Below are 11,229 nucleotides of genomic sequence, written 5' to 3'. Positions count from 1 at the left end.
ACTTACCGTTGCTGGTGGTGCTGGATCTGGTGGTGGCAGGAATAATATTTCTCTTTTGGATGCGGCACTTTTCACCGAACCGGTAGCTTACGGTTTCGCACTTTGAAACTTTATCACTTTATACACTTTTTTATTATTTTTTTTTATAAAATTTTTTTTATTTCACTTTCACTGCACTCGCGTTGTGGCACCATATTCAAAACTTTGTGATAGAGAAGAACGGGATGGTGGCCCTTTTATAGACAACTTTTCCTGTTGCCACTACCGTTTTCGGTTTACTGTCAACCCACTTTAGCCCAAAGTCACTCAAAGTTCCTGGAAGGCTTCCAGCATGTTAGCTACAACGATTGGTTCTATATTCACACACATACACACCTAATACGCCGTTGCTTTGCAGACAATTGGCATTGTTATTTGCAGAGACAGTGGTGCGCGTGCGTGTAGGTCCACAGGGGCGTAGGTTTTTAAAAGGTTGTCGTTATAGGATAGCGGAGAGAGTTGCTATTTCACGATAGTTTTCAATAGACGACTTGCTTCCTTTTTTATGGAGTGGTATAAGAAAAGATTCCTTCCAAGCCGTCGGAAATATGCCATTTTTTAAGGAGAGGTTAAACAGATCACTAAGGGGCTGGTAAATATATTCCGCAAATTGTTTAAGAAAACATGTTGGATCAAATCGGGACCGTATTTGAAGGATTCTTTTATGGTCTTTAGATGGAGTAGAACATCCTCAGGCAACAAAAGTGGGGCATATATTCAGTTACTAGAATGGAGCTCATATGGATAATTTGTAGGTGATGAATCCACCACAGTAGAGTAATTAGAGTGAAAGAATTGAGCGAAGAAGTTTGCAATCTCTTGATTGTCGCTGGAAATGCTATATTTTTATTTACGACAAGGAATCTTCTTGAGCAGTTCTTGAGCATTTTTTATATGGAAGTTTTACTTTCTTGTGATCTGCGTACCGATCTTACATCATAAAAACAGCTGAACTAATATTTACATGCGCTTTGTCAAATCTTCTATTGTGATTTGTGCCTATTTTCCGACTAGTTTTTTGGACAAGTGATTTCGATATTTTAGTTTGGCATGCGATACAATACCACAAATATACAATACATCGATATGTTGATGTGGCTCACATCCCTACAAGACTTTGCACTGTTTACATTTTTCTTCATTACATAAATATGCAATACAAAAGTTACCAAAATATACTTGGACATCTTGCAAAGAGATGGAAAGTACAATATCCTGAAATAATGAACAACATTCGCGTGCTCTCAACAATTGGGCCTGTAAAAATGGCGTACACAATTTATGGAGAAAATAACAATAAAACATTGCCGCTTATTATAATGCATGGTCTTTTTGGATCACAGAGAAATTGGAGAACTGTTGCCCGAGTTTTGGAAAAGAAAGTCGATAAAATGGTAACTATAGAATGGTGAATGACAATAGCCCGGAACAGGGGTCGACTGCTAAAACGCGTCGGGAGAAGTTTCGGAGCAAGTGCAGAATACATTTGTCAAACAAAAAAAAAAAATTAAAAATTGGGATTTATAGAGGTTTTTATGTTGATTCCAACGGTATATCTCTTGGTAATAGTCTAGTTGAGGGGTCGACTGCTAATACGCTACCAAAAATATCGAGAGAGGTGCAAACGACGCGTCTTGACATCAATATTAATAATCCGATGGCGGAAAATAAAAATTTTAACGCGTTCAAAAGATATTAACGAAAAACCGAAAAAAGACCCACGGGTACCTCCGAAACCGGGGGTCGGATCCCTAGTATTTTTGCGCAGAACACCTTTCTGCGTTGGCGGCCTTCGGCCGCGCTTATAAAAATCACCCTGGGTGGGTCCAACACCGTTTTGGAGACCAAAGCTATAAACACTTACGTTCACAATTTTTTTTGTGGGTACCCAACACAACAACAACCACACGAAAATCTCCAACTTCATCTGCAAATATCTCCGGACGGAGATACAATTTTTTTTCCGCCTTATTATTATTCTCGAGATTAATATGCGCCTTTTGACACCTCACTCGATATTTTTTGACTCGTATTAGCAGTGTCATGCTGTCGTAAAGAATTACCAAATTTCCAATTTCCGCTTTCGGATTCGTGATCCTGGGATCAAAGCGCGTCTTTTGACACCTCTCCCGATATTTTTGGACGAGTTTTAGCAGTTGTACCCTAAAGTAAACAATTACCGGCCGCGCTTATAAAAAATTTACCTGGGTGAGTCCAACACCGGTTTGGAGACCACGCAAAACTCTTATATTCACAATTTTTTGCGCGTACATCAACATTACAACAACCACATGAAAATCACCAACTTCAACTGCAAATATCTCCGGACAGAGATAAAATTTTTCTTTTCCGCCTTCAGATTATTGTTGCCGGGGTCAATACGCGTCTTTTGACATCTCACTGGAAATTGGTAGCGTATTAGCAGTCGACCCCTCAACTAGACTTTTACCATAATCCGAAGGCGGAAAATAAAAATTGTATCTCTGTACGGAGATATTTGCAGTTGAAGTTGGCGATTTTCATGTGGTTGTTGTAATGTTGTACCCACAAAAAAATTGTGAATGTAAATATGACAACTATTAAACCACTAGCAGACCCGGCAGACGTTGTTCTGCCCTAAATTTGTTATATGTGCATACATTTTAATAAGCTTTTTCCGTCCCAGTCCCACTTCGAGTCTCAGTCCCAGTCCTATTCCTAATCCCAGTCCCAGTCCCAGTCCGTCTCTGGTCTACTTCTCGGAAAAAAGGATCGCAAATACTAATATAGGCAAATTTTTATACCAAATTTCAGGCAAATCGAATAGGACGTATGTAAATAGGTATGTGGGTATTATTAATTCATATATTTATTTCGGCTTCGCATGCACATTTATCAGTTTTGCCAGGTTGATGCAACAGCTTTCATTTGATATCCATATTACACACACACATTCTAGGGGTATCCGGGCCCACGTTTTGGCCTATATCTCGAGACCCTAGTCACCCAGCGGAATAAAACTCTGTACTAAAGCACATATCAACAGCTTCAACTTGATACCCATAATGTAAAAACACATCCTAGTGTTACCCTGATCCACGTTTTGGCCTATATATCGAGACCCTAGTTACCAATAGGTATGAAAACTACCCTGTACTAAAGCACTCATCAACAGCTTTCATTATTATTATTATTATTTATTATTACGGCGTTTTAAGCCTAAAACTTAGATTATTACAAATTATAAATACATTTTAATTATAATAGTATTTCTAGCGTTTGGGGTGTCGGAATGCATGAGATTCCGAACAGCACGGGAACTGGTGGTCCCAACGGGCGAGTCTTGGAGTCATCTCATTGGGAGGTTGGAAGGACGTCTTCACAATCCTGCCCTACTCCAAGACGTATTATTACATTTTTATTATGTATGCTGTCGGAATGCATTTGATTCCGGTCAACCCAAAAGCTAGCAGCTCAGCAGAATGAGCCACTTTTATCGGACGGTTGGAAAGGACGTGTTTCCAATCCTCCCTGTACCAGCTTTTTAATTAATTATAATATATCATTGTTGTAGGAGTATACGTGATTCACATGAACTGTTTGTCTGTGACGATATTTTCAGGAATTCTTTCCCAATTTGATTGCGAGCGATATATGTATTTTCCCTGATGCATAAGGTTCTTCTGTGTCTAATTGGATTGCCATGTACGCTCAAGGATCAGTAAGATGAAATACAGATACAAAATATTTTATCTTTTTGGAATGGTTTTGCAATATTCTAAAAAACTTTTTTTTGAACGTGTTTAAGTTTTCACAATTTTTAACATGATTAGGTAGTTCATTAAAACATTTCAGGCCTTTGTAAAATATATTTTGCTTGTCCATCTCTGTTTTGAGAAGAGTTAATCTAAAATTATTATTTTCCCTGATTATGTGAGAATGGGTTTCATTCACATAAACAAGTTTTTCACTTAGGTAGGCTGGTAATTTACCATGCTTGATATAAAATACAAATTTCATACTATGGTAAAATATCAACTGTTTCACACTCAACCAGCTTCTGCAGTTATTTGATGCAAAAACATTGTAAACTACTTTTATAATAAATTTTGTATATGTGTAAAGAAGAATGGAGAAAAAATGTGACAAATGCAAAAGTAATATACGAGGAGAAGTGTCAAAAATTCGGTGTGAAGGGGTGTGTGGTAAATATTACCACCTAACAACAAAATGCTCAGGCTTGGATCAATACAGCGTCACCAAACTTGAAGAATGTGAGATGCTTAGGTTTATGTGTACTGACTGTGTGCAGTATGTACATAACGTTGATGACATCCTTAAAGATATGCAAATGGTGGTAAAGCAGAATGGACAACAATTAGCAGAGTATAGAAGTGAGTTTGATAATTCACTAAAGAAAACTGAGCGAGAGATTAAACAAGTACTTAAAGCAGTGGAAGTTGCATTTAGTGAAAGAATCAAAGCAATGCAAAAAGCTCAAGAGTCTTGCGAAAGAAGTGTGAAAGAAGTAAACAAAATCCGTGAAATAGCAGAAGGGTTCAAGCGAAGCAGTGAGCAAGTATGCGAAGAGTTAAAAAGCAATAAAAATGACAATAAGAAAATGATTGAAACAATTAGTAATGAAAATAAAAAAATATGCACAGAAATAAAGAGAAACGGCAATGTTGAAGCCAAGGCATCGTATGCAGCTGTAACAAAAGCGTTGCCAGAGATTAGAAAAGTTGTTCCCTTAATAGTTAAGCCAAACACAAAGCAAGGTGCTGAAAAAACCAAAAATGATCTAAACTTGAATGTCGATCCAAAGCAGCTACAAATTACAAATATAGTAGCAAGACAAAGCGGTGTAGTGATTGTAGAGAGTGCAAATGACCATGATCGTGAGAAAATAAAAAATGCTATTGAGAACAGCCTCGGAAATAACTACAATGTGAAGATTCCTATGAAAGTGAAACCAACCGTTATTGTAACTGGTATAAATTTCAAGTATGATAATGATGAGCTTACCCAGAGAATTAAACGTCAGAATAATTGTCTATCCGAAACAGATATAAAAATTGTCAAGCAGTATGAAGTTAAAAAAAATGAGAAAATTTACTATAATGCCGTAATTGAAGTGGAGGTTGAAGCTTTTATGAATATACTAGACGGAGAAAGGCTCAATGTAGGCTGGGAGCGGTGCAGAGTATATGATGCAGTGCAAGTACTATGTTGTTTCAAATGCAAAGGCTTCAATCACAAAGCCAGTGACTGCAAAGAAAAAGAAGTATGCACAAAATGCTTGGGTGAGCATAAATATGTGGTATGCAATAAAGAAGCAATAAATAAATGCATCAACTGCATCAGGGCAAATAAAGAATTAAATTTGGGACTGGACGAAAATCACGATTCCATGGACAGAATGTGTCCTGTGTATCAACAAAAGCTCATAGCAAGGAAGAGGAAGATTGGCTATTAGCAACCAACGAGGGAATCTGTAACCACAAAGCACAAGTCAAAAACTAAAACAAACCTGCGTAACAAAGTGCTCAACTTGGACTGTATATATCTTAATATTAATAGTATTACAGCAAATAAGCTAGAGCTGGAACATCTTATAGAAATAAAAAAACCCAGCATTGTTTTATGCGCGGAAACATGTACAACAGATAAAATCATGGATTCTGAGCTATGCATTTCCACATATAAATTCATCCGCTGCGATTCCCACAGTAGACATACAGGTGGTGTTCTAATGTATGTATATGAAAATTTACAATATAGCATAGTGTGTAATAAAGCTATTGACAGGAATGTGTGGTGCATTGTCATAAAACTTAAAAAATATGCGTTAAAATGGCAAATTGGTGTACTCTATCACTCACCAAATAGCAGTGATGCTGACTTCATGACATACTTAAACAATGTCATCAATGAACACCTCAGGGAATCTGACAACATTATAATAGTTGGAGATTTTAACATTAATATGAATATATCATCAACATACTCAAACCAGCTTATAAGTTTATTTGCACAAATGGCTATGGTACAAAGAATAAATTTCAACACAAGAATAACTGAGCACTCCTCTACGAAAATAGACTTACTCTTCAGCAATAATGAGCAAGTTAAAACTGAACATGTAAGTGGATATAAAATTTCCGATATGAAACAATTCATTTCAAAGTACCAACAGCTAAATATTGCAAAATGAGAAAAGTTGCTACTGTCACCAACTGGGAGTACTATAGCGCAGAAAATCTTTTAAATCTGCTGCGAACGTGCGACTTTAGCTCTGTGTCTCATGTAGGAATAGAACGTAGAACTGAGATCCTGAACAATATTTTAACTGAAGCTATGCAAGCATTGACGTATGAGAAGAGGATCCAAATACAACTGAGGAATAAGTGGTATGACCGTGAGCTAAGGGAACTGCACAAAAGAAAATTTGAATTCTATAATACTGCTAGAAATACTGGCAACTGGGTGGATTATAATGGCATAAAAAAAAAAAATATAAAAAAACTGTTATGTATAAAAAGAAGAAATATATGGAAGATAAAGTGCTCGATAGTGCAGGAGACATGAAGCGGATGTGGAAGTCTTTAAAACATCTTGCTGAGCTCACCGATGACAGAAAGGTCGTTAGCAAAATAGTAATTAACGGTGAATGCCTCGAGAAGGAATAAGATATAGCCAATGCCCTAAATACATTTTTTGTACAGAGCATAGCTGAAATTAATGATAGCATTGAAATAATTCCAATTGCGGCAGAAACAAGTGTAAATAATGCAATTGAAACTTTTCAATTCACCGACGTAGAGTTAGATGATATAATGAACATTACTAAATCTTTTAGAAACAAATATGGGGTAAAAAAGCTTTTGCCGGAGGGGGTATTTAAAGATGCCATCTCAAGCAGCAGAATGAGCCACTTTTATCGGACGGTTGGAAAGGACGTGTTTCCAATCCTCCCTGTACCAGCTTTTTAATTAATTATAATATATCATTGTTGTAGGAGTATACGTGATTCACATGAACTGTCTGGGACGATATTTTCAGGAATTCTTTCCCAATTTGATTGCGAGCGATATATGTATTTTCCCTGATGCATAAGGTTCTTCTGTGTCTAATTGGATTGCCATGTACGCTCAAGGATCAGTAAGATGAAATACAGATACAAAATATTTTATCTTTTTGGAATGGTTTTGCAATATTCTAAAAAACTTTTTTTTGAACGTGTTTAAGTTTTCACAATTTTTAACATGATTAGGTAGTTCATTAAAACATTTCAGGCCTTTGTAAAATATATTTTGCTTGTCCATCTCTGTTTTGAGAAGAGTTAATCTAAAATTATTATTTTCCCTGATTATGTGAGAATGGGTTTCATTCACATAAACAAGTTTTTCACTTAGGTAGGCTGGTAATTTACCATGCTTGATATAAAATACAGATTTCATACTATGGTAAAATATCAACTGTTTCACACTCAACCAGCTTCTGCAGTTATTTGATGCAAAAACATTGTAAACTACTTTTATAATAAATTTTGTATATGTGTAAAGAAGAATGGAGAAAAAATGTGACAAATGCAAAAGTAATATACGAGGAGAAGTGTCAAAAATTCGGTGTGAAGGGGTGTGTGGTAAATATTACCACCTAACAACAAAATGCTCAGGCTTGGATCAATACAGCGTCACCAAACTTGAAGAATGTGAGATGCTTAGGTTTATGTGTACTGACTGTGTGCAGTATGTGCATAACGTTGATGACATCCTTAAAGATATGCAAATGGTGGTAAAGCAGAATGGACAACAATTAGCAGAGTATAGAAGTGAGTTTGATAATTCACTAAAGAAAAATGAGCGAGAGATTAAACAAGTACTTAAAGCAGTGGAAGTTGCATTTAGTGAAAGAATCAAAGCAATGCAAAAAGCTCAAGAGTCTTGCGAAAGAAGTGTGAAAGAAGTAAACAAAATCCGTGAAATAGCGGAAGGGTTCAAGCGAAGCAGTGAGCAAGTATGCGAAGAGTTAAAAAGCAATAAAAATGAAAATAAGAAAATGATTGCAACAATTAGTAATGAAAATAAAAAAATATGCACAGAAATAAAGAGAAACGGCAATGTTGAAGCCAAGGCATCGTATGCAGCTGTAACAAAAGCGTTGCCAGAGATTAGAAAAGTTGTTCCCTTAATAGTTAAGCCAAATACAAAGCAAGGTGCTGAAAAAACCAAAAATGATCTAAACTTGAATGTCGATCCAAAGGAGCTACAAATTACAAATATAGTAGCAAGACAAAGCGGTGTAGTGATTGTAGAGAGTGCAAATGACCATGATCGTGAGAAAATAAAAAATGCTATTGAGAACAGCCTCGGAAATAACTACAATGTGAAGATTCCTATGAAAGTGAAACCAACCGTTATTGTAACTGGTATAAATTTCAAGTATGATAATGATGAGCTTACCCAGAGAATTAAACGTCAGAATAATTGTCTATCCGAAACAGATATAAAAATTGTCAAGCAGTATGAAGTTAAAAAAAATGAGAAAATTTACTATAATGCCGTAATTGAAGTGGAGGTTGAAGCTTTTATGAATATACTAGCCGGAGAAAGGCTCAATGTAGGCTGGGAGCGGTGCAGAGTATATGATGCAGTGCAAGTACTATGTTGTTTCAAATGCAAAGGCTTCAATCACAAAGCCAGTGACTGCAAAGAAAAAGAAGTATGCACAAAATGCTTGGGTGAGCATAAATATGTGGTATGCAATAAAGAAGCAATAAATAAATGCATCAACTGCATCAGGGCAAATAAAGAATTAAATTTGGGACTGGACGAAAATCACGATTCCATGGACAGAATGTGTCCTGTGTATCAACAAAAGCTCATAGCAAGGAAGAGGAAGATTGGCTATTAGCAACCAACGAGGGAATCTGTAACCACAAAGCACAAGTCAAAAACTAAAACAAACCTGCGTAACAAAGTGCTCAACTTGGACTGTATATATCTTAATATTAATAGTATTACAGCAAATAAGCTAGAGCTGGAACATCTTATAGAAATAAAAAAACCCAGCATTGTTTTATGCGCGGAAACATGTACAACAGATAAAATCATGGATTCTGAGCTATGCATTTCCACATATAAATTCATCCGCTGCGATTCCCACAGTAGACATACAGGTGGTGTTCTAATGTATGTATATGAAAATTTACAATATAGCATAGTGTGTAATAAAGCTATTGACAGGAATGTGTGGTGCATTGTCATAAAACTTAAAAAATATGCGTTAAAATGGCAAATTGGTGTACTCTATCACTCACCAAATAGCAGTGATGCTGACTTCATGACATACTTAAACAATGTCATCAATGAACACCTCAGGGAATCTGACAACATTATAATAGTTGGAGATTTTAACATTAATATGAATATATCATCAACATACTCAAACCAGCTTATAAGTTTATTTGCACAAATGGCTATGGTACAAAGAATAAATTTCAACACAAGAATAACTGAGCACTCCTCTACGAAAATAGACTTACTCTTCAGCAATAATGAGCAAGTTAAAACTGAACATGTAAGTGGATATAAAATTTCCGATATGAAACAATTCATTTCAAAGTACCAACAGCTAAATATTGCAAAATGAGAAAAGTTGCTACTGTCACCAACTGGGAGTACTATAGCGCAGAAAATCTTTTAAATCTGCTGCGAACGTGCGACTTTAGCTCTGTGTCTCATGTAGGAATAGAACGTAGAACTGAGATCCTGAACAATATTTTAACTGAAGCTATGCAAGCATTGACGTATGAGAAGAGGATCCAAATACAACTGAGGAATAAGTGGTATGACCGTGAGCTAAGGGAACTGCACAAAAGAAAATTTGAATTCTATAATACTGCTAGAAATACTGGCAACTGGGTGGATTATAATGGCATAAAAAAAAAAATATAAAAAAACTGTTATGTATAAAAAGAAGAAATATATGGAAGATAAAGTGCTCGATAGTGCAGGAGACATGAAGCGGATGTGGAAGTCTTTAAAACATCTTGCTGAGCTCACCGATGACAGAAAGGTCGTTAGCAAAATAGTAATTAACGGTGAATGCCTCGAGAAGGAATAAGATATAGCCAATGCCCTAAATACATTTTTTGTACAGAGCATAGCTGAAATTAATGATAGCATTGAAATAATTCCAATTGCGGCAGAAACAAGTGTAAATAATGCAATTGAAACTTTTCAATTCACCGACGTAGAGTTAGATGATATAATGAACATTACTAAATCTTTTAGAAACAAATATGGGGTAAAAAAGCTTTTGCCGGAGGGGGTATTTAAAGATGCCATCTCAAGCAGCAGAATGAGCCACTTTTATCGGACGGTTGGAAAGGACGTGTTTCCAATCCTCCCTGTACCAGCTTTTTAATTAATTATAATATATCATTGTTGTAGGAGTATACGTGATTCACATGAACTGTCTGGGACGATATTTTCAGGAATTCTTTCCCAATTTGATTGCGAGCGATATATGTATTTTCCCTGATGCATAAGGTTCTTCTGTGTCTAATTGGATTGCCATGTACGCTCAAGGATCAGTAAGATGAAATACAGATACAAAATATTTTATCTTTTTGGAATGGTTTTGCAATATTCTAAAAAACTTTTTTTTGAACGTGTTTAAGTTTTCACAATTTTTAACATGATTAGGTAGTTCATTAAAACATTTCAGGCCTTTGTAAAATATATTTTGCTTGTCCATCTCTGTTTTGAGAAGAGTTAATCTAAAATTATTATTTTCCCTGATTATGTGAGAATGGGTTTCATTCACATAAACAAGTTTTTCACTTAGGTAGGCTGGTAATTTACCATGCTTGATATAAAATACAGATTTCATACTATGGTAAAATATCAACTGTTTCACACTCAACCAGCTTCTGCAGTTATTTGATGCAAAAACATTGTAAACTACTTTTATAATAAATTTTGTATATGTGTAAAGAAGAATGGAGAAAAAATGTGACAAATGCAAAAGTAATATACGAGGAGAAGTGTCAAAAATTCGGTGTGAAGGGGTGTGTGGTAAATATTACCACCTAACAACAAAATGCTCAGGCTTGGATCAATACAGCGTCACCAAACTTGAAGAATGTGAGATGCTTAGGTTTATGTGTACTGACTGTGTGCAGTATGTGCATAACGTTGATGA

General features: G+C 35.8%; 1 protein-coding gene across 1 annotated transcript in view; it reads left to right on the top strand.

Annotated features, from left to right (window-relative positions):
* The first annotated feature begins 1,031 nt into the window (after nucleotides 1-1,031).
* The window catches only part of LOC137249949 (sn-1-specific diacylglycerol lipase ABHD11), a 200,675-nt gene continuing 190,477 nt past the window's right edge, over nucleotides 1,032-11,229 (top strand). Inside the window, exon 1 of the mRNA XM_067782050.1 lies at nucleotides 1,032-1,433. Coding sequence (XP_067638151.1) covers nucleotides 1,191-1,433 — 243 coding nt within the window. The 5' untranslated portion in view covers nucleotides 1,032-1,190. The remainder of the gene's footprint in view (nucleotides 1,434-11,229) is intronic.

The sequence above is a fragment of the Eurosta solidaginis genome, chromosome 4 (genome assembly GCF_040869045.1).
Source record: "Eurosta solidaginis isolate ZX-2024a chromosome 4, ASM4086904v1, whole genome shotgun sequence".
Classification (NCBI taxonomy): Eukaryota; Metazoa; Arthropoda; class Insecta; order Diptera; family Tephritidae; genus Eurosta; species Eurosta solidaginis.
Note: the sequence above shows the minus strand (reverse complement) of the source record. Positions and strands in the feature narration are given on the sequence as shown.